A 25,440-nucleotide genomic window follows, 5' to 3' on the forward strand; every position below is an offset into this window, starting at 1 on the left:
TAGGGCTCCCAACTTCTCTCTTGCAACCCACCCCCAAGATCCCTTCGCATAGGAAGAAACAGAAGCGACAATTGTCGCGGAGCCTTTGCAGGAACCACCCGGGCTGCCCGCAAGGCTTACTTCGTGTGTGCAGAAGCTACAAGTGTGTGTAAGGGGGACACTGCTCAGTGCAGGTGGACGGTGGGGAAAAGAAGTTTGCCTTCTCCAGAAAAGTATCTACAAGGAGGCCAACCTTAAAAGCACCCAAAAAGGCTGAGCCACACACCCGACCCGAAAAACAGTTCAGGGGTCCCTAAGTAGAGCCAGCCTGGGGGAGGGGTTTCAGTGCAGAAATAATCCGGTTTGGCACCGCTTTAATTTGCCATGGCTCACTGCTACGGAATCCTGGGATTTGTAGTCTGTTGGGTCAGAGGATGGCAATGACAAACCCTCTCTGGAGAAACCTGCCAAGAAAACCTCACCTTATTATTATTATTATTATTATTAACCTTTATTTGTGAAGCGCTGTAAATTTATACAGCGCTGTACATACAATCTTTTTAGTTAGACGGTTCCCTGCCCTCAGGCTTACAATCTAAAAAGACATGACACAGAAGGAGAAGGGAGTGGTGACGGGAAAGGGTAAGAGGTCCAGCAGTTCCTCTCAACCTCCGAGGCCTGGACCAAGGCAGATGGACTGAAGGGAGGGCTTGGCTTCAAAATGGAAGGTTAATCATTATCCAGGGAAAATACATACTCACAAGTAGGATAATGCATATACAGTACATAGCAATACAGGAAATGGATCGATAAACAGCCAACAACAGAACATCAGATAGTAAGCGACAATTATGCGATGCCTGGGAAAGCTTCTCTGAATAGGATGGTTTTCAGCTCCGTTTTGAAGCTGGTTAAAGAAGTGATGGCTCTTGCTTGTGGAGGAAGAAGGTTCCAGGAGTGAGGGGCAGCAAGTGAAAAGGGGCGAATCCGGGATGGGGCAGAGGAAAGCCTGGGCTGAGACAGGAACCCTTGACTACCAGAACGGAGGGCCCTGGTGGGAAGGTGAAGAGAAAGAAGGTCTGATAACGCCGACATTAAAAACAGAAAGCCTTGGAGGAACACAACAACGGTAGTAATGTCTCACAACACTACAAACCTCATTACGTCTCACAAAACGACAAGTCGCAGCAGCGTTCCTTAGCACTGAGCCCTGGCAGTTAAAAAGTGATGTCAAATCGGATATGATTTCTGCAGTGCGGATGCAGTTTGGGACTCTGGAGAGCAGGGAGTGGGTGATCCTTGGGCAAGTCACAGCCTCAGAGGATGGAGTTGGCAAAACCTCTCCGGACAAACCTTGCCCAAGAAAACCCCAGGAGAGGATCGCCCTAAGTAGGAATGGACTTGAAGTTACACAACGGCAAGAAAAAAGGGCTTGTTCCTCCTTGATGTGAAACCTTTCCCAATGGCCCTTGAGTACCGATTGATCTTTCAGTCGCGACCCTTCCCAAAGTAGTAAGGACCTTTGCAAAACTCTCCTCTACTACACCTTTCCTCCTTGGATTAATCCGCTCTGGACAAAACAAAGGAGCGAGCAAATATAACGTGGGCGAACTTGCCTCGATTGGAGAGTATGTTACGGCCCTCTCTCAACAGGTATCAAAAGAATAATTAATTTAAATATAAATAACTAATTTAAATATAAATAATGTAAACAAATCAAAACAGTCCGCCTTTCTTCTTAAATAGGAAAACCAAGGAGGTTCGCAGTGCAGAATTAAAACTAAACACAGCTAGCAAAAATGTATGTGACCAAATTTTGGAAAGGCGTAAAGAGAAGCAAAAGTAGTGTCTTGTGACAAGGGTTGTGTGTTTGTGTGTGTTCCCAGTTGTGTCATGGAGACGTCTCTCTCTCTCATTTTTATTCAACAGCTGCACAATTAGTACGCAAATAAACGGATCCTCTGGCTGAATCCTATTGCCGGCTTTGTTTCCCCCCAGAAGGATTGCTGGGACTAAAATGAAAAAGGAAAAGAGAGGAAGGGGAAATAAAATGAAACGAAAAAGTATAGCCACGGTTCCTTGCTAGGCGCCTTGTCTCCTCCGAAGTCACTCCCACTGAGTTCAGAGAACTCTACACTTTTTCTTGGCTGAAAGAGAAAAGGGTCATCATTTTTAATGTCAGGAAAGCTGGCATCAACGCCCCCGAAACACAGAAACCAGATTAAAAATGTAGGGCCCGATCCCGCACAAACCAAAAGCTGTTGCGACTTCTTTGCTTCTAAGGGAGATGCTTAGGGTCGCGTTTTAATCCCTCTCCCTTTCAGTTGTGTGTATCTGGACCAGCAACAACTTTGCTTTTGGAATTAAATCTGGAGACAAAGGGGGGTTTCAGATCCTGCAGAAAACATCTGCCTTTCAACGTCTCTGCCAGGCTTTTAAGCCTCCAGACCTCAGTAAGCAACCTTCCCCTGGGCAAGGGACACTCTCTCAGCCTCAGGGGAAGGCCATGGCAAAGCCCCTCTGAACAAATCTGGCCAAGAAAACCAGAGGGTGACCAGGCACGTCCTCCTTTTCCAGGGCATGTCCTCCATGGCAAACTTCTGCCAGGGAGGAATTCCCAAATCTCTTCCATTTTGAGAGTGACTATATATATGTGTGTGTGTGTGCGCACGCGCGTATATGTCTGTGTGAAAAATGAATGTATGTGCGTGAGTGCCGGCATCTCTCTGTGTGTGTGTGTGTATTTATATTCATTCATTCATTTATTACGGCAAATAACACAGAGGGTTTGGATGTCCCTTTGCCTATATATATATATGTGTGTGTGTGTGTATTACTTACATACTGTATAGGCAAAGGGACATCCAAACCCTGTGTGTGTATCTTTTCATTTATTACGACAAATAACCAGTATATTAAAAACACACACACACACACACACACACACAGAGGTTGGAAGTCCCTTGCCTATATGTATGTATACACTGCATATGTGTCTAGATCAAGAGAAGTAATAGTCCCACTCTATTCTGCTTTGGTCAGGCCCCACCTGGAATACTGTGTCCAGTTCTGGACACCACAATTCAAAAAGGACATTGAGAAACTGGAGCGTGTCCAAAGGAGGGCGACTAAAATGGTGAAGGGTCTGGAAACCATGCCCTATGAGGAACGACTTAGGGAGCTGGGTATGTTTAGCCTGGAGAAGAGAAGGTTAAGAGGTGATATGATCGCCCTGTTTAAATACTTGAAGGGATGTCATATTGAGGAGGGAGCTAGCTTGTTTTCTGCTGCTCCAGAGACTAGGACTGGGAACAATGGATGCAAGCTACAGGAAAAGAGATTCCACTTCAACATTAGGAATGAGACTTTTGGGGACACAATCAGGGGACAGGGAGTCGTGGCAATCCTACTTGCCAGGGGAATAAGTGAAGAGGAGGTGGACATATTGGAATTATTTCCACTGGGCACACATTTTGTTGTTTTTGTGTGTCCCCAAGTCATGTTTGACAATGGCAAACCTTCTTAGAACAAATGATAGGGTCACCTTAGGGTCTCCATAAGTCAGAATGGACTTAAAGGTACAACAACAAACCCTAAGGTGAATGTATGTGTGTGTGTGTGTGTGTATGTGTGCGAGCAGTGTGTCCTTCAAGAACTCCAATGTATAGGGACCCAAAGGTGAATCTATCATGGAGTTTTCTTGGCAAGATTTGTTCAGGGAAGGTTTGCCATAGCCTTCCCCTGACACTGAGTGTGTGTGACTTGCTCAGGGACACCCAGTGCATTTCCATGGCTGAACAGGGAATTGAACTCTGTTCTCCAGAGTTTATAGTCCAAAGTTCAAACTACTAGACCATGCTGGCTCTCTAAGGCAAAGCGATCATGGAGTATCCTTGGCATGTTTCTTCACAGGGGCCTTGGCCATTGCCATCCTCTGAGGTCAAAGAGTGTGTGACTTGCCCAAGGTCACCCAGTGGGTTTTAGTGATCCAGTGGGGAACTGAATCTTGATCTCCAGTCATAGTCAAATCACTATGCCATGCTGGCCCTCAGGAACTAGTTTTACCTACTTCAAAAGGGCCCATCCCAGCAAAGGACCTCCAGAAGTCAGCCTGGGAGCTTTTAAGAGATGCCAGTCTGGGATAAAGGAGGCTGGAAAGGGAAGACAGAGGAACAAGGGGCCAGATTTGCCCTGCCCTATGCTGCATCTACACTGCAGAATTAATGCAGTTTGACACAGCTTCAGCTGCCATAGATCAATGCTATGGAAGTTTCTGAGATTTTTAGTTTTATGAGATATGATATTTAGCATTTTCTGTCAGAACATTCTTGTGCCACAACAAACTACAAATCACTGGGTGCCATAGCATGGAGCCATGACAGTTAAAGAGGTGTCAAACTGCATTAATTCTGCCATGTGGCAGCAGCCTAGGAAGGGAGATGTGGGGTATGGGAAATGAAATCAAACCAAGAAGCCCACTCCCATTTTAGTCAAACTATAGCCTCCTTACAGCCTTCTAAAAGTGAGCAGATCAAGGCAGACCTTCCTCTAAGGCCAGTGGCTCTTAATCCTTTTTGGATCATGTCCCCCTTTGATAATCCAATGAAAACTATGGATATTCTTCCCAAAAAAAATGCACAGATATATATGTAGACACAAAAACTATGCATATTACTCATTTTATTACATTGATTTCCATCACATAATCTGGCCTGTACCAGTATTTATTTTTACAATGAATACTTGAAAAGAGCATTTTAAAACCTTAGAATTAATTGTGATAGGGAAAAATAAAAGAAACAGTAAAGTAATGGAAGGAGAAAAAAATGCAAGTTGTCCATGGACCCCAGGTTTAGCAGAATGAGATGACTGACTCCAGCAGGTGATGGTGGGTAGCAAGGAAAGGGAAAGAGTACCATAGTTATTGATTTTACTCATTTTATTTTTTACTGCCAGAGAGGGGAAGAAATGCTTGTAGGAGTTTCCTGCCTCAAGTACCCAAGCAGCCTGTCTTGTTCTGATCTTGTGCATCTTCACTCCATTTGCTGTTCTGCTTCAGACAACAAAGTGTCAAGGTGAGGGAGAGGATATAAAAATAGCTATACTTAATTCCACTTCATGATGTCCACACTTTTTCACACTGCTGTATCCTAATCTTATTAACTCACAGGGCTGGATCTAGATTTGATCATATTTAAGGGCAGAGCTATTTAACTTAGTCATGTGTTCAATGGATTCTTTAATCTGAGTAGGACTCCACTGACTGGGATGTCTTTCTGATAAGCATTATCATGAGAAGACATGACTCACTAGAAAAGACAACAATACTTGATAAAGGCAATAAGAAAAGAGGAAGACGGCATTACAGATGGATAGATTCAGGCCAAGGCCCTGAAACTGCAAGACCTGAGCAGGGTGGTTATGATGGGGTGACTATGAGATCTCTCATTATGGGGTTGCCAGACATTGATGTCAACTTGACAACATTAAACAACAAAAGCATTATTTGGGATTACAGCTTTACCCATAAAGCTCAGCTCATTCTTGGCACATTTAAATAATCTGCTACGATTCACTGATAGGCTTGTCTTCAGTGTATTAACCTTGTAAAAGGTATGTGGGTTTAGGACTGTGCTTTGCCCAGCTGAACCTGTTCTCACTGTCTATATTTATGTGGATGGTGAGAGACAGAGAAAACAAATATGGTTGGGAAAAGCACAGAGTGAAGCCTATCTACCTGACAGGATGAAGCAGCTGTTACATGAATACTCCTTGAGTACATACACAAGGACATACAGTATTCATCTGGATATATCCACAGGGAGTAATTTCCATCCATAGTAGTCTACTCACACAGTGTTCTATGTGTTTTTAAATCAGTCCTCCTCAACAATAAAATTCAATGGCACACATGGGAAATCCATCCTCACTAAGTCCACTTTGGGCTTAGAAAAACTGGAATATAGTTATATAGATATTTCACATAGCAGTATGGTTTGGAAAGGGTCACAAAAATGTAGCTTCCTAAAAGTAGGAATAAGGAATCCATCAACCATTGAACATCTGGAATTCCACCATAGTACTCTTTTTCTGAGCCCTGACTATGAAAGCAGCTCAGGGAAAGCTGAGAGAAAACTGGTTGTTTGAATTAACATGCAGAATAGATTTTTAATTTTTTTCTTAAAAACAACAACAACAACAACAACCCTGCTCCTATAAATGATAATGGCTACAGAGTCATTCCGCTAAACCATAGGGGAGCTGGTGATGCCCCTGTTCCTGTACTGAGTGGTATGTAGAACACATCTATTTCCTCAGGCATCTCTTGGAATGGTTCTCAGTCTAATCCTCTCTGGGAATGAGTACAAAAGAGTGGATGTAGGCTTCTTAAAGGGTTAACTAATCCATATGAAGTAGTTTTGAGTTTGCACTCTTTAAGTGGATGGGCGGTGAATCACATTCATTAGTGACTGTCAAATGAGAAGGCAGGCATCTTTAAAATTCTGGATTAGTCAATCCACAAAGCAGTACTTGCTCAGAGGTAAGGGAATTAAATTTAGACAGGTTGCCAAATCTAGATAACCAAGGGGAAGGAGCTGCTCTGCGTTTCAATGCCATCAAAAGAGAGAATTGCCCTTTCCACACTGCAGTGACAGTTGAAGACATACCAGGTAGGACAGTGCCCCCCCCCCCAATTCTGGGGGGCTACTGCCTCCTTTCCTCTTCAGTGACAATCCTAGCATGCCTATGTTTTGATATTGGGTCTACTGTTTGTTCAGTAGCCAGCCAGCCAGCCAGCAGTATCTACCTCACCTACAGCCAGCTTGCTGCCTCTTCTTCCTCAGCTTCTATGTGTGAATAAAGCAGCAGCAGTGGTCCAGGTCTACTCTTCCCTCTCATTTATCCTTACAGTAAAAGAAAGGCTGGCTGGTAAGTTGCCCAGTTGCTGCTTCCAAGATGACTGGGTACAAAAGGGAGCAGCACCTAAACATCCAACTGAGCAGTGACTAAGCAGCCAGTCACCTTGGGAGGAGCAACCGAGCAGTAGCTGAGCAGTGACCGAGAAGCTTCTTGTCTGCGCTGGCTTTGCAGTTGCTGCTCTCAAAGTGACTGGATACAAAGGAAGAAGCTTCTCCCTCATGAGGAAGGACTCTTAGTCCTTTTCACCAGTGCAGAGAGGGGCACAGCTAGCTTCCCACTTTTCTTCCCTGTGAGGAAGGACTCTCAATTCAAGAGAGGTAAAAGACTCTTTGCAAGAATCAACCCCGGATACTCCTCCCCTAGATATGTGCTTTCTTCAAACAGCTTCAAGTTGTCCCACTGCTCAAACATGGTTTATTTTGCTACCTCTTCTCCCAGCCAGTCTCACAAAAGAAATTAGGAGCAGCCGTGCAGCTCCAACATGCCAGTCAAGTCCTAGCAAAACTCACAAAGCTTTCGCAGGGCCCCAAATGGCAAAGTTCCTTTTTGGTGTTACTTCTCCTCTGCCGCCACAATTCAGTGGCTTCCAAACTCTGGTCTTTGGGGTGTTTTGGATTCCAACTCCCAGCAGCCTCAGCTAACTTAGCCAGTGGTCAGGGATTCTGGGAACTGAAGTCCAAAATAGCTGGAGGATCAGAGTTTGGAACCACTGCGCCTAACTCCTCATCCCAACCATAGTTCTAAAGGCCGCTGGTTCCCCATGTCTTTCTAGCATGCTAGTACTTTGACTGAAGGCCCCTTGATGCCCTATTTCCCCTCACCATTCTCCTGGATCTTTCCACTGGTGTGTGTGTGTGTGTGTGCTGACTACTTTGGGAATCACTGAGGTAGAATTTCCCCCTTCTTTATAGTTTTTTAAAGGTACCATGGCTACAAATGGGGAAGGAATTTCCATGGATTCAAAGCTGGCATCTGTAAACATATGAGCATCTATAGATAGTCACTCTTGTTAATTCCATTAGACCAGATTTAAATGATTACAGTGCTCCAATATCATTCATCACTGTGTAATGGGGGGGAATGGGACAGTTTTTGCTCTCATGCATTACAAACTTCACCAGCTAAGAATCTCTCTTCTACACAACCAGAGAAGATACAGGAACCCAGCCCTCCATTTGAAAATATGTCCATGCCACCTAACCTTACTTGGTTTTAGAAACTAAGCAAGGTCGTATCTAGTTAATATATGGATGGAAAACCACCAAAATATACCAGACAGCTCCAGGTAGGGCTAGGAAAGTATCTTACCTGGAGAGAAGCTGCCAGTCAGAGTTGGCAATATGGGTTAGGTGGTCTGCCTCAGTACAAGTGTTCCTTTGTTGCTGTGCTCCTTTCCTGAGGAAAATTTGCAGAAGCAAATATTAATTTGAGTCAGTTTGTCTATGTTGTTGATTGATTTTAATGGGCCCTCCTTTCCCCTCAAATGAGCCAATTTTGCTTTCAGCTTTACCCTAACAAAAGCTTGTTACACAAAACTGCTATGGTCCACATCAGTGAGAAAAATATATGGGAAACAGTAAGATGCATAAGCAGAGTTCTGCTGAAGGGTGAACAGATGCATTTTTCTTTCTTCAAGTATTATATAATCCTTCTTGAAACAGCTCCTGGCTGGAACCCTCCTGGGGGAAGGTTTATTTGGCAGATCATTTTTTCTTGATGGCTGTGGCAAGTGTAACAATGTTCTGGGCCTGCTTCAGTAATGGCATGTCTATCATGCTGCCCCGGAAAGTGAAGGCACCCTGCAAAAAACAAAACAAAACAAAACAAAACAGAGAATATTGACTTTTTGACAGAGACTTTAGGAAAGGAAAATTGCCGGCTTGGACTGGTTTTAATACTTTCCTGTGAGACAAGGATCATTAGTTCCCACATGAATCAAAGTGAGTTTTCTTGTACTGATTTAAGAAAGAGCCAAGAGGAACAACAATAAAAAAAAATTGGGGGGGGGGGGGAATGTAACAAGACAAAAAAGATATATGGATGTGAAACACACACACACACACACACACACACACACCCACCCATATGTAGAGAGAAACACTTCGCTCTGGGCCCCACAACAAACTCCAACTCCCAGAATTCCATAGCCTTGAGCCAGGGCAGTCAAAGTGGTGCCAAACCGGGTTATTTCTCCAGTGTGGATGCACCCAAGGTCAAAAAATTCTTCCTGTGTATGCCGCAGGAAGCAAGTGAGTTGAGATGGATTAATGGGAACAGTATCTTGCAATTACCGGAGATTATAAGAAGGTGTCCTGGCAATTCTGTTCTGCCTTGAGACAAAAAAAACCCAAACACATCTGCATTTAAGAACTGTCAAAGTGCTATTTAATAATATAATACTGGTATCCACCACAGTAGAATTTCAAGCTAGTTAGAGCTGTCCCTATGGCCAAGAATATAATAAAAAATAGTCTGTCTCATGTTTGGGATTAGTAGGAGTTTCAAAGAAACACTGGGCTCTGCTCCCTGGACACTGCAATTGTACCCAATCCATAATCTGAAAATAAGCTTGTGGGTTACCTTTTATATCAACATTATATAATGGTTCACTTTTAATCGTTCCAGGAGGATATTCAGGGCTTATTTAATATTAAGCACTTGGTGAAATTGTCACACTAGAATGTAAAAGATTCACCAGATTGTTCTCCATTCGGCTTCTGACAGGGTGAACATTTTGCCATCATTTCATAGCTGTGACTCGTGTACATGTTTGGGCTTGTAAACAGCTGTATGCAAACAGTGACAGTGGGACCACAGGAGTGACACTGCTTGTCCAACAAGTTGAAGTGCATCAAAATCTGATTAAATGTGAATCAACATTCTCCCATAATTAATTACTGAGTGAGGGTCATTGGCAATGTTTGGGCTCGTCTTGATGGGGATGCAAATAATTTCATTGCAGCTGAATAAACAAACAAACCATGCCAACTGCACGTTGTCTAGAAAAGGTTGTGAACAGGATTTGCTGAAGCACAGAGCTGAAACACATGAGCAAGGCTGGTCTATCAAAAGCCTTCAGGGAAATGAATAGATGATCACAGCCAAGGTGTACCGCGTACTTCCAAACTATTTAGAAAATAAAATAAAAATAGCTACAGTATAGTTGGGATCTAAAAGGTCATTTCATGTAACATGTTAAGAAAATTAGCTTACTCTTGCTACCTGCATGTTTCCATTTATAGCCATTTATTAAAGAAATTAAAAGGACATACTGTTCACTTTTTAAACTCCCTTATCTCATCTGATTTATACAAATATCAGAGACAAATGGTTGAAAGCTGGAAAAATGCAGTTACAAGGCGTGAGACAAATTAAATAAATATTTCTGCATGAAATAATTCTCTGGGGGACTGAAACACTTCTGTTCAAGTGTGCTCTGTACAATGAACGCTTTTTGTTTCCGAGATATGAATTGGGAATTCAAAGGATGGTAGCAAGAGATTAGATGGAGAAGCTCCAAGCGCCAACATCACTTTAAACACATTTTAAAATTTACAGTTGAAAACCTAACTCCAGATTTCCCGGATCACCATCATTATCCCCATCACATCATGATCAAATACAAGAAGAGAAAGTAAGAAAAAATACATCAGGCATGATGTTATAAAAAAAATGTGGCAGATAAAAATGGAAATAATATGCATTATAGTCATGATGTCTACATAAATGGAATCTATCTAGTGATGGAATCCAACATACAGATACCATAATCGACATCAAATCAGACTTCCCCCTTCTTTACCCTCATAGCTTGCTTTTTGAAACATCATGCCTGATTAAGAGATCTAAAAAATCTCAAAAGCTTGCACATTTTTTTTAAAGGAAGGAATTTACATAAAACTAATGTAACAACTACCCCAGAGACCAGAGTATTTTGTGCTTTGTACTATCAGGAAACTCTTTTGCAAATTAAAATCAGACTGGGACATACTAGAGACTATGGAAACTAGAGAGCAAAATAAATAAAAGGATCTTAAACTGCACAGTATTTATGTAATGTTTCACACTGCAACAGTAGCAACACTGAGACCACTTCTATTTATTTAATGCAGTGAAGTAACCTATGTTCTTATGTCTAGCTGGATATCAGTCCTCCTTGCCAGCTTATAATATCCTTTCCATTAAATATTTGTTGAGAGTAACAGAGTTCTATAAACAGATTTTGATAAAATATTAAATTTATTATCATTATAATTTATATTACACCTTTCTATGTATTGTGGTGAAATTATCATTTGCCTAATGTCAATTTCACTGTAAATTCTCATCTCAGGTAGAGTTTGGTGGGTGGAGAAATGTTGCAAGAATTTCCTTTTACCAAACAATGAAAACTAGATGCACAGTAGTATCAGCCATCTTAGAAAGCACCAATTTAAGCAAACTGCGCTCCTGGAACCAAATGACTAAAATAATAGGTTGAAAACATCAAGGGAGCAAACTGTAGTGAAGAAAATGTCTATAAAATCAGAACAGGATGTACATGTTAGCCTATCTGGTGGGTTTAGACACTCTTTTTGAAAAGAATAATAAAAAATCCTGAGTGTGTGGGAGTTTCTAGAGCACAGATCTGTAGCACTGACAAAACAGTCATATAGGGGAAAAGTAGACATATAAGCATCTGCCAAGGAAGGGCATAACATCCAACACAGATATGTGTAGGATTGTCAAGGGCTCTTGTTTTGTACCAGCATACTAAATTCAATTTATTTACAATGCAATACTGAAAGCTCCACTTAATTTCAAACAGATTTACCTCCAGGTAAGTAGCCATTGTGGTGCAGTGGTTCAAGGACTGGACTATGATTTTGCTTGGTCATAGAAACCCATTGGGTGACCTTGGGCAAGTCACACATTCTTAGCATCGCCATAAGTTGGAAACAACTTGAAGGCATATAACAACAGCAACAACAACAACAATGTATAGGATAGCAGTGACTGTTCTTTAGTAGTAAATTAGGAATAAAACCATCAGTTTTGCAACTAGATAGTAACAGGAGTGTAATTCCTTTCTTCTGGTGCCCCGAAAACAAATGCAAAGGAAGCATCGCAGTATGTACCCTACTTATTTTGTTTGGGCAAGTCTTCTTGATGTTGTTAAAGTTTTTGTTTCTCTTCACAGCATCATCTTCAAGAATCACCATTTTAACCAGAGTTAACTTAAAAGGAAAGACCTATCAAATATTAGGAAATTCAGTCCCTCCTTTAGTAGGCACTGAAACTTTTTATACCCAGAGGAGTCAGTAGAGTTAGTGTTACCTGGTGCAGTAACTCATGATGTCACCCGCTGCTACTGACTTCCTCTTCTCATACTACACCATACAGAATCCTTACTACATTTTTTTACTAATTTACTCATAAATTGCAATTCCCATATATCACTGAATGTAATGGTATTTGTTGTGACATAAACAATTAGCAAAATTAAAATTATAATCATACACATAGAATAAATGTATTTACAAATACATCATTTCATGTAGTTAAAGCAAAAAATGTGTAAAATGTGATATTTTTAAAGAACAAATTAAAAATTAAATTCTGAAATGCTGAATTATTATTATTATTATTATTATTATTATTATTATTTAAAAACCTGAGGCCTCTTCTTTCTCCTCCCAATGAGTCTCACCCCACTTGCACTATCTCTTCAGCATTTTAAAGAGATACAGGCAATCCCACAGCCTGTTTCTGCCAAAATGCAGATGTTTGAGGAGCAGTGGTGCTTACCTGCTTAGGATGTCACCGAGTGCGGTCTACATTCCCGCACCTTGTAGTGATGCCACTGTCTATACTATCATTTATTCTTTCTGTGTTCCATGATCATGATTATATAGCTGAGGTAGGGAACTGATGCTGGATTCCTAGCTAGCTGTTGGGATTCCTAGCTTCCATCAACTCCAGCCAATAGGGCAGGAATGATGGCAACTGGTATATTACAACATCTGGAGGGCTACAGCTTCCCTTTTCTTGCTGCATGGATTGCACAGTCTGACACTCTGATCCTAACCAATGATGCAAATGTATATGCACACTTTTTAATTGTTAGTCCTACTCTAAAGATGGCAACAGAGGTCAATTCTTGTGATGGACCTGGGTTGGGATGAAGTATGTGGTCTTTCAGACATTATTGGACTGCAATTTCCAGAATTCCTTGCCATTGTCTGTGCTAGCTATCTGGCTAGGTGACCAGCTAGGGCCAGTCTAATAACATTTGGAGGATCCATGATTTTTATCTGTGTTAGGTGGTAGGACATTACAGTTGTCAAAAATCTTCATATCAGCATGGTTAAGCATCATGGTTGTAAAATAAATATGGGTCATGGTGACCACTGGGATAATTTCCATGTTTTATCTGCTTTTGCTCTGATGAAGTACCCTTTGTCACATGTACACAACGTCCCTCTGATGAACTATTCATCTCAGCTATTTACTGTGTGTACCTTCAGGTCACCTGTCAATTCACGGTGACCCCATGAATTTCATAGTGCTTTCTCAGGCAAGGAATATTCAGAGCCTCACTGCAACCACTCTAATTTATAACATAAGCTTTCAAATTACTTTTTTTGTTGTTCCTTTTAGGGGGAAATCCATATTAAAAAGCAAAAAACAGCCTAACATTGAAAAAAAATCATCCCAAAATGTCTCCCAAAATATTTTAGCCCTCCACAAGGTAAGAGGTAATAGCTCACATGGAAAAAATAAGGACATTATCAGTTGTTACATTATTTCTGTTCAAGGGACATTATTATACGGTACTCACATTATTTCAATAAGTAAAGCATGATCTGTAATGTTATATGTAACATATTATTTTCATTCTGTACCTGGAGCATTGAGAAAGCCATGCTGCAGAAAGTTGGGAGTTCCCTGTGGCATGTTCCAATATTAAGTAAGCATTTTATAATTGTAAGCATGATGCCTTTCAGGACAAAGCATGTGCTCAAAATGTCATGTATGAAGTGGCTCCTAATCCTCATACTAATCCTAATAATACTTCACCTAATTAATTGAAGGTATAGCCCAACTGAAATAAATTCAACTACTTTTGAGTCAAGAGAATTAGGATGGAAATGGCTCTTTTAGTCACAAAGGTCTATTGTTTTTAAAAAAAAACCCATAGTGTCCAGAATTCAAACCCCTGATTGAAAATATAGTGTTATTCCAGGAGATACAACTAGAGCTTGAAAATATCAAACTGGAGGGCTGGCACATTGCAGTGGGGATTGGTATCTAAGTAATAATACTAAATTAGTGATAGAACAAATGCCTCTATATATTGTTCTGAGTGTCCTCTAGCTACAGACTCATCATCTGACATGCAGACTGAATGTGAACAAAACATAGTAATTTTCAGCCGATAAAGCCTTAGCAGGAATAGTTGCTTAATTCTAACAAAATCCATGCCAAGTACAGTGAGACGAAAAACGCAGGATTGCTGCCACTTAAATGAGATGAAATGATATTTAGACTGTATTGCTTTCCTTTGAGTGCTCTCAGTATGCCCCAGAGAAGGCCATCTGGCCAGAACACTAGTTCTTTTGTTACACCCTGCTTTGGAGAAAGAAAGAAGGCAGCTGAGCACCATTATACCTGTGTGCACTGAACAGGAGGAAAAATGCACCAGATATTTAAGGATTGGAAGGTAGGCTTTTGTGGTTCTCTTACTGCAAGCCAAATCCATATCCTATCATGCTCAGCACCTCTGCCAGCCTCTACGAGCTGAGTGTTAAATACATGTATTTTGCACAGTTTTGCCCACCCTCTTTTATACTGTTAGGATTACTGGTATGGGAGCAAGACAGAAAGGAAGGAAAACAACATCAGGGCTAAAGTGTTATACATTCTACATGTAGGACACAAAGGACCCAATGTACCTAAAGGAAGGATTTGCATGAAGGGTTACAGCCCAGGGGTTCAGCATTTCATTACATGCAGAAGGTTGCAAGTTCAAACCCTGCCATTTCGAGTTAAAATATTCAGGTAGCTAGTACGAAATGCCGCTGACTTTGACTCTGGAAAGCCCTGGGTTAAGTGGACCAATGACCTCATTGTAGGACAGCTTTATATGTTACTCTTTGGTATCTGAAGTTATGTGGCTAAATTCTTCATAGGGTAGGACTCCAAGATTAAGGATCCCATTATGTGTACTGTTTCCCTTTTCCTCCCAGAGTGCAATGTACATATTCTCTTCCCAAACAGTATTTATCTGAAAATGTGATAGTTCTGTTTTTGTTAGAGGAGCCAGAGTAGCATCCAGAGTAGATCTTAAAGTATGGCTAAAGTATAGTTATCAACAGAAGACTTTTGGTGGATGTATTTTTTTAGTTGACAACAGAATGCAAGGTCTCTCAAAATACAAGGAAAATCATATGCAGTGGCTTTATTCCTGCATATGAATGTGAAGCATTTTGATGTAAGCTGTTGTTAGTTACAAGTAGAAGTCTTATTTTTAACTTTCCAGTCCAATCTTCACCCTATAGTTTCTTTCCTTTTACTTAAGTCCTGCAACTCTTGTGTTTTCCCATCTCTCCCTGACATACCCTACCCTCTTTGGGAGGGAAAGACACCCATCTACCTGCTGGGACTAAGGAGAGCCAGCACAAAGGGGAAGAGGAGAGAACAATAGGCCACCCCACCACCCCAGGGAAGAGATGCGTAGTGCCTTGTGCTGCTGCGTGGACTTGCTGCTTGCTACCTGCATGCTCCATCTCACCTGGTGGACTGCTGGCCTCAGACTACTTCGTGCCAGGACCAGGCCCCAGGTTCCCAGCCAGGAACACCTGTTCCCCTTGCAAAGGGGATAAAGGCTGGGTGCCTGTGGCAGCAGGCCCACCACCAAAGGGGGGGCCCCTTGGGGGAGCCATTTCGGGGGGAACAAGGTCAAGGGCCAGTTTATTTGGCTGGTGGGGGGTATATTTTAATAAATAAATAAATAAATAATAATAATAATAATATGTCCCGCTTTTTGTTACCACAATCAAAGCGGTGTACAGCCTTTAAAAAAATACAATATATACAATGCCCCCCCTTAAAAAGGATTAAACAGTTCTATCCATTAAAATTACAGATGATAAAATCTAAAAACAATAATACTATAATAAAATAATGGCGGGCAGAGTCTGCATTTATATATGCCTTTGGGGGAAGTGTTACGTGGCCGGGTTCTATTCCGGGAAGGTCTGCCGGAAGAGATCCATCTTGACAACTTTCTTGAAGCTCTCTAGGTTAGTAATTTCATGGATCCTGTCTGGCAGGCCATTCCATAAAGTGGGAGCGATCACGGGAAAAGTCGTCTGGGAGGTTGCTGTCAATCTGGTCTTTGTGGACTGTAACAAATTCCTCCCAGAGGATCTGAGGGTATGGGGTGGATTATACAGAAGGAGGCGATCCCTTAAGTAGGTTGGGCGCAAGCCATGGAGGGCTTTAAAGGTAATGACCAACACCTTGTACTGTGCCCAAAAACAAATAGGCAGCCAGTGGAGTGATTTCAATTTAGGTGTAATATGGTCCTGTAATCAATCTGGCTGCCATATTCTGTACTAGTTGAAGTTTCCGGACTAGGCACAAGGGTAGCCCCATGTAGAGCGCATTGCAAAAATCAAGTCTTGAGGTTACCAGTGCATGTACTACCGTTTTGAGGTCACCTGGCTCCACAGGGCACAGCTGACATATCAGCCGGAGCTGATAACAGGCATTCTTGACCATTGCATATATTTTAATGTAATTGATTTAATTGTATTTAGTTAAGGTAAGGGGATGAATTTTTAGTTGTGTATTTCTTATGTAATTGTTTATGCATTTTTGTAAGCTGCCTTGATCTGTTGGAAAGGTGGTATATAAATAAAATTTATTATTATTTATTATTATCTGCATGTGAGAGGAAGAGTCAATTTTCTAACTGCTGGGGATTCATGTTTGCAGTCGTGAATGACCAACTCTGACCCACAAAACCTACATTTACAGTACGGCAGCACCCTCACTGAAGCATTTCTGAGGTGCTGCAGATTGGGGTTCTGGGGAATTATTTTTGCAGCACTCTCCCAGTCATGGGGCATTCTGAAACAAGCAGTTGTGGCAGAACTGCAGTTGCACATTCTCAACAACTCCATAGCCAGGGCAGCACTATAGATGTCGTTCTGCAGTTCCCCAACCTGCAGCACTTCAGAAACCCTTAGGTCAGGGTCCCGCTGGCCTGCAAAGGGTTTTTTGAGGTGGCATCATCAGACATAACTACAACGAAGAGGACCCATTGGCATAGTTATGTTGATGATACAAGATTTGGGTCGTGGTCCTAGTTCCAACATCTTCACACAGAGCCCACAAAATCCAGGCCAAGCTTTTGTTTGAGCCAAAAGGAGCAAATTGAATTGTGGCTTTGACTAGCAATATGTTATGGTAAAACTTAGTCACTTATAGCATAATCCAATGTCTAATCTAAAGTAAGTCTCACTACTTTACAGTTATCACCCAAGTTCTTATACCCAGACATGCTATCTTAAAATAGTATGCTAAACAATCTTGTCACTGAATATTGAGTGGGAGACAGTGTTGGCTGTTCTTGGCCCCTTTGCACTCCTTGTACAGCCCTTTTCCTGGCCCCCAAAGGTGATTTTCTTCTCATGAAACCACAAAGTTGGTTTATATTTGCAAAAACACATGCTAAAATAAAAGCCAATTAATCTTAAAGGTGCTGCACATTTTTCTCGTTCCCCTCCTTTCCTCCTTTTTATCCTGCAAGAAACAAACATGGCTTTAGTAATAGTGATTTTTTAAAAAAGTAACCTACACATTAAAGAACAAGTTTGTAGATTCCACTTCTGCAGAAACAGAGTTTCCACATGTCTTTGGTTTACTGAATAGAAATCATTGACCCGCACATATAAACGTCATTTTGCATTTTCTCTTTCACTGAGAGTTCTAGTAAAATATCAGCCCAGCCAGTTTGCAAAAGAGAGATAGAAATGTCTTAATTTTATCTAATATACTTTATATGTCTGCACAAGAAATCCCAAATGAAATGCTTCTTAAAAGTTATGTTTTAATTATGAAGTACACTCATCCCTCCACATTTGTGGCTTTGACTTTTGCAGATTTGATTACTCACAGATTTTATTAATAACTTCACTCTAGGAATCTCTTAAGTCCTCCAGTGCAACTCTATGGTCAACTTGTCAACTTTAACCAAAAGTTGTACTGAAGGACCTAGAGATTCCTAGAGAGAACACTCCACTAGGGATCTGTAGCTCCTCCAGTGCAATTCTGTGATCACTGTCTGGCAGATGTTGACCACAAGAGTTGCACTGCAGGACCTAGAGATTCTTAGAGAAGTTTTCTCTTGGGTAAAAATATAGTGTTTTTGTTATTTGTGGTTTTCCCACATTCATGGGGATCCTGTGCCCCTAACCCCAGTGAATGTGGAGGGACAAGTGTACTTCTAGTCATTTTATTTTTAATGTCTCTAATTTACATTTCAAGTACAAAGTGCTTAACTTGTGAACCTTTGAAGATGCTAAGGTAAATTCAAGCAAGATCTGTTTTTGCTTACACTTCACATGAGATTACTGGGCCTGCTGCAATGGGATGCAGACGATCTCTCTATAACATCTTCAGGTTTTAAGAACTCAATCTGATAAATGGTTAGATGTAAGTAAGACCTCCTAAATTTATGTTGGATTATGGCAGGGCCACGCTAAGAAATGTTATCTCTTGACACAGAGGAGCTAATGTAATACTTCCATTACCTAGGTCAAACATCCATGGAAACCAGCCTGAAACCAGCCAAAGTATTTTGGGATATGAAGCAGAACGTCCTACAAGTATTCTTTCCTCTTTCTGGCAGCAAAAATACAAAAAACATAAGATATAACTAAGAGTTTGTAGCTCTTTCATGTCAATGGAAGTTTGCTGCTTGTGGTGCTTCCTTAACTCTGACTAATGGTAGGGCTGGAACTGGAGTGAGGCCACTTACAAAAAACAGCAAGCAATTTAAATAAGAGGTTTTAAATACACACTAGACACAATTTTACATGCTGAAAATGTGTGATTCTACTTAATTTAATGTTGTCAATACTATGTGATAATCAATATATGTCACCAAGATTCCCCTTCCCCCTCATATTCACAATGTCTGTATAAGGACAGACATGCATATACATCAAGATTTCTCAGAGGGAGCTGGTGTGATTGGCAGGATAGTGCACTGGGCTTAGGCCAGGCAGATCTGTGTTAAAATATCAGGCCAACCTGTGAAAATCTCTAGATGGCCTTGGGCAAGTCATTATCTCCTGAGGAGTGGTCATAGGTGTGTTTATCCATGAAGGAAGATGCACTGCATTCAGTCGGAATATATGTCTTTACAGCTCCAGCCTAGAACACCGCAGAAGATAAAACAGGACAGCTCTTTAGAAGATAGGCAGGAGGCCAAAGGGCTGATTAAATTCTGACTATTCTGAATTCTATTTATTACAGAACATAAACATACCAGGTTCTTAGTCCCGACAGGAAATATTGCCAATAAATTAACCACATAATTTTGTGAACCTAATGTCATGAACTTTAATTAACCACGTAATTTTGTGAACATAATAGCATGAACTTTAACCCCTTTCCAGTAGCTGATGTGTCTTCAACCCTGTATGAAATGCTGGGCAGATCACTATTTTTGTAATAATAATAATAATAATAATAATAATAACAACAACCCACCTCTCCCCATGGATTGAGGTGGGAACAACAACAAATTAGCAATGCACATCAATTAATATGCATTCATTAAAACATGCACCAGTTTAAAAGAACAAATAAGGCATACACATTCTAAAACAATCCACATTTAAAATTCATCATTTAAAATACACAGTTTAAAAATCATCTGGATAAACCTGCTGGAAGAGACGGGTTTTCAATGCTGTTTTAAATTTGGGCAGCATAGTCAGCTGTCAAATCTCTTCTGGCAGGTTATTCCACAGTCTAGGGGCGGCTGAAGAAAAAGTCCCCTATAATGTAACAGTGGTGTGTGGAGGGGGGGCATGAAATATGCCCAGGAACAGGGTTGCTAGCAGAACACCATGATTGGTGATGTAAATAGTGGAAAAGACTACTATACATCTAAAGACTGTGTGAGAGAGGGAATTCCAGCAGACATTGCTTGACAGCTAACCAGGTAACAAGCAATACCTTCCAAAATTCCCTTTCTACACAACCAGGAGCCCTTTCCGGTTTTTACTAATAAATGAAGGCCTAAATCCAATTTTCAGCTGCTACCACACTGGCAGAATCCTGTTAGTGACTTACACATGTGCAAGTCTATTTTTGGACATAGTGAAGGAAGCTTTTCTTTTGCCATTTGTATCCAATTCTCCTTTCACCACTGTCAAATGCTTTACAAGTGGGGAAGAGAAGGAAGGAGGAGGCAGTGGAGAGGAGAAAAAAAATCAAATGATCTTCATCTGGAAGGGGGGAAATACAGGCACTCTATTTGGGAGTGCACCATCATTTCTTCCCCCATAAAAGCTGATACCATCTTCCTCCACTGAATTGTATTTTCCCCACCTGTCCCTCAGTAAGGATCAGCTGTAGCAGATCCAATTGACATGGAACTACGCAGACAACGTTAAGGTGTCCCATCTTTATCTTGACCATCATCTGTGGACACAATGAACTTTCTTCTATCCCCTTCCGCCCTATATCATTCTGTCCTGTACTTGAGATGTGATGGGGAGGCCCTTTCTAGTTATACCATCACCAAATGAAATCTGAATTTTTTGGAACATGAGCTTCTCAATGGTGGCACCCCAACTGTACTGGTTGGATTTTAGCAGCAGGTTAAGAAGTTCTGTTTCCTGCTAGAATATCTGGCCAGCATTTAGCCTTATGTATTAGAGCTGGATAGTTGAACTGGATAGTTGTGACATATTTTAAAATCATGGCTGGCATTCTTATGGGAAGTTGCATCATTGTAAATCAACTTAGGATCATGTGAAGTTGAACTGCACCATTAAGCAACATTTGTATTCTCAGGAGTATTTTGAGGAATGGAGCAAAGATGTAGATATGCCATTGGGACTATTGTGCAAGCAGAGGAAGAAGTGTGGCTGTTGTGCAACATGTCCTGACACCCAACATATCTTGTTGGGTGATGGGACATATTGCATGGTGCCCCACTGAGCATTGCAATTATTAATCAGTGTACATCACCAACATAGCTCCATTATGGTAAAGTTACGCATCACAACGTCTGCTGTAGGATCATGGACCATATTTTTAATATGGTTTTTCTCTTTGCTTATTGGATGTATACAATATTTTTTTAATGTTCATGTCTTTTATACTGTGATTGCCTTTGGATCATTTTAAGCTGAGGGGCAGGATGTAAAAAATTTATAAGTAAATAAATATTTTTCATATGTGTCCAGTGCAACTCTTATTTAATCTTACAGATGGGGAACCAAAATGCAGAGCCAATATGGGATCTAGACAAGATCAGGTTCCATTCTTATCCAATCTGTACTCAGAAGTAATACCCAAGGAGGAATGGGCTGTGACAAAAATATATTTTGAGCCGTGAAAAACAATCCATACTAGAAATAAAATAAATATAAATAGAATATTTTGGACTCTTTATCCTAAGGAAGAACAAGGAGCTGAATGGAACCCAGCAATGCAGACAGCACACAGTCTTATTAACCTATTACTCTGCTTTTTAAGACTCGTTAGCCATACAGTATATTCTTTTAAGGAAATTTTTCATAATCATGAGGGATAGAAACCTGAACTTCTCAAGAAGATGAGCATCTAATGTGACAATAGGCTTGTGTGTGCCTGTTATTAAAATTATCAGCTCCTGTGAAATCAGTTTTCATTATACACAGTGTTGTATAGACACCAGGGATTTGGATTACTATGGGAACAAATGCATTTGTGGACTGACATGGCCACATGCAGCATAGTATTTCCTACATTTGACCAGATCAAGATTTTTTAAAATTTTACTTGCTGAATTCTAAGCAAGAGTCATGTTAGTCTGGATCAGTATGCAAAAGGGTATTGTAGCATCTTTGAGACTGAAAGTTTGTATTATAAACTTCTGCATGCATCTTGATGAAGTAGACTCAGACTAGGAAATCTGATGCTACAAACTTCTTTCTTTCAGTTAATCTCAAAGGTGCTATAATAACCCTTTGCATACCAGTTCTGTTTTGGTGTAAATAAACAGAACGTAGTTGTCAAACACTAGTTAAATTTGCTTCTAAACATTTTTTGTCTTTCACCACATTTTAAAAACATTTATTTTAGACTGTTAAACTTCTTTAGGGTCTTTTCCTGTGTCCAGACACCTAGATTCTACTCTCTCCACTCCAAATCATTACTAGACACTTGTAAATAATGTGGTAACATATTGTGCTAGTACATGCATATTCCAGGGCAATATAATGACGAGAATGAAAATCTTCATTTGAATGTTCTTCTGAACACTCATATGTTCCCAATTCACCAAGTGACGTATGCAGACAATTCACCAGGTGATATGTGGACACAATCCTGCTTATATGTATGACAATATATTCAGTTAATATATTAAATAAGAAATAAGGAGTATTAAATTGAAAACAAAATAGTTTCCCCCTGCAATGATTTGAAGTGTTTTTGCATATTTTATTGGGGTTTGCTTTAAGGATTTGTTTTATTAAAAATACAAAATTGTATCATAAATTTCTTGAAGTTTGCTCCTGATTATAGGTCATCTCAAGCAATAACCAGGAGTAATATGCAAGAAATTTATGGTACAATTTTGTATTTTAATAAAACAAAGCCTTAAAGCAAACCCCAATAAAATATGCAAAAATACTTCAAATCATTGCAGGATAACCTACAAGGGGATGATTTTATGATCATTTCAAAATATTTTAAAACTCTTATATTTAAGTCTAGATTTTTTTTTCATTTACATATATTAGAATAAAGGGGAGAACTAAGAAAAAAGCTAATGTAAAACAACTGAAATAATATTTAAGAATTAATTAATATTTATTAATTGTGCCAATATGGAGTACAGTAGTTGTATGAAGATGAGATATAATAAAGTATCTAAATAAATATCTATATGAAGTAGACATAAATAATGCATTGGCATAGACACATCATGGTGGCAATGCCGCTATTCTGCCAGCCAAATTTGTTTAAGACATTATTACCCTGATGGCCCATCATAGAAAAAAATAGAGTACAAACATTTTGATACTAAGGTTACAGTACGTTTGCAATAGCCACCTGATTATAATAACAGCGCTAATGTAATACCAATTGAAATGATCATTTATTACTTAATTTTCTTCTGATTTTGGTTACTGCTTAAGACTAAGCTACAGTCTCTCATTCATGCAGAAGAAAGAACTATAGAGCTTAGGACCCCTCAATGAAAGCTATTCTGTATCTCCCAAACTGTGATAAATTGTGAACTGATTGCCGTATGTTAATGTACACTATTGTTGACTGAGGGCATCGAACTTTGTTCTCTAAGAACTTCCAATTAACAACAAACTGTGATCTCAGACACTCAAGACTAGCAATTTATCTGTGAGCAGACTAGTCACTCTAATCCTTTGCATTTCACTAATTTTTTCCAGGCTTTCAGTTTTGATTAATAACACACATACACACACACTACAGAAGGCTTAATATTTCAATCCAGAGTTGTATTTTAGCTTCACTGAAATGGAAAGCTTTCATTGAATAAAAGAAATTGGAAGAAATACGATGGAGACAGCAGGACTTATTGGCAATTTGGTTTGTGAAGGTTAGTTCTTCAGTAACGAATGCAAAGGGATATATAAGCAATATATAAATATAGAAGAGTAGAAGCATTAAACTACGATACAATTGTAGTTTTAGAAAATTAAGCGATCAGACCTGAACAGACTTTTCATGTGCCAGATTTTTCAATATAACAGTACAAACACTAATAAGGGATTTTCAAGAAACATTGATCAAACAATATCTTGTTTCATCTCACAGACTGAAGTCAATGGCAAAGCTACCAGCCACTTTGATGAGGATAAAATTTAATCTTATAGTGAATATCCAGTGTCATGTTTATGAAAACTAGTAGTTAAATGCAGGTCATACAGAACCACTATATTCTCATGAATCATATTCACAGGCAGCAGGCAGAACAGACACCAGACAAGTACAACAAGCTTTGGAAAAGCTATTATAACTACCTACTCTTATTCGCAGATCATTCATTCCAATTTACTCTACAATGATAATAAATCTGTTGTGTCATCAAAGAAAGCAACAGTTTGAGGGAACCTGTAGCTAAAATTCTTTAGAAGAACTTAGAAGGAAAAAAAGCCTTTAATAATGGAAGTTCCTTATTTTGTCAAACGTGTAGCTGCTACTTCGGTTGTTTAAACAATAGCTTAGAAGTTTCGAAAGTGAAAGTGTGTATGACTCAACAATGGAAAACGAGTAAACATAAATGTTCTGCCTTATTATTTTCTCCTTATTGACTATCAGTGTATTCTTCAAAACTCACTGGAAAATATTAGCTGCCATCTGTATGCACTACTGTATGCATTTGTACACCCACAGATGGGTGTAGAGCTACACTAACTAATAGGTGTACAGAAAAATGGGAGGGAAAGCATATTTTAAATTGATTTTAGTATTTATAATTTTCATTATGCATAGGGTTCAAAACAGAAGAGATGCAAATTAATAGAGTAAACCATAAACTAGCATTCACTTTGGTCTTCAGTACTGTAGCTATGTAATCAGTCATGGAGGAAAATTTTTGTATTTTTGATACTGGAATTGGTTTGTCTTGAAAAGTGGCTATTATGAAAATCTCATGAAAAAATGTTAATATGGGGCAAACATTTAGTATTTCTGTAACAAATACATGAAACTATTCATACAGAATTTCATGGATCAAGTAGGTATTAATGGATTTTGCAGAGAAACAGCAAGAGGTGCATATGCACAAACATTTTGTTGTTGTTGTGTTGTGCATATGTGTGCTCAGCTTTGTTGAAGATGTTTTTCTGGCAATTAAATGCTGTGCAAATTACACTGAAAGAATCACACTTTCTCTGCAGCACTTCTGGACATCAAAACTCTGCTGGCTTGAGAACCATTTTAGATTTTGGCTCTTAGTAAAAGAAGCACATTTAATTGCGAGTCCCCCCCCCCCTCAAAGTGGCAAACTACATTATAGCAAATAACCTTTAAGATAATTAGCTGACAATGCTGCAGCAAGCATAAAATTTTCCTTCAGGCAACCCCTAATTTAAGTGTTACTGGCACAAAGTGAAGACAGATTGTGCTTCACCACCACAATGTTTACATAGCAGAAACCCACAGAGCAGGAAACATGGGACTCAACGATGCACTAAATTAGGAACAATCATATTCAAGCACTAATTTGTTCTCATTTATATCCAAAAATCCTCTGGTCCAAAAATAAGTTCTAATACATAT

The 25,440-nt window shown here is 39.8% G+C and overlaps 1 protein-coding gene across 2 annotated transcripts in view; it reads right to left on the reverse strand.

Moving 5' to 3' along the window:
* Positions 1–4,642: 4,642 nt before the first annotated feature.
* The window catches only part of CLYBL (citramalyl-CoA lyase), a 260,937-nt gene continuing 240,139 nt past the window's right edge, over positions 4,643–25,440 (reverse strand). For both annotated transcript variants that reach the window (XM_042460092.1, XM_042460093.1), the window contains exon 8: positions 4,643–8,699. In XM_042460092.1, the coding sequence (XP_042316026.1) occupies positions 8,604–8,699 (96 nt within the window). In that variant the 3' untranslated portion in view covers positions 4,643–8,603. The remainder of the gene's footprint in view (positions 8,700–25,440) is intronic.

The sequence above is a fragment of the Sceloporus undulatus genome, chromosome 3 (genome assembly GCF_019175285.1).
Source record: "Sceloporus undulatus isolate JIND9_A2432 ecotype Alabama chromosome 3, SceUnd_v1.1, whole genome shotgun sequence".
NCBI classification, from domain to species: domain Eukaryota; kingdom Metazoa; phylum Chordata; class Lepidosauria; order Squamata; family Phrynosomatidae; genus Sceloporus; species Sceloporus undulatus.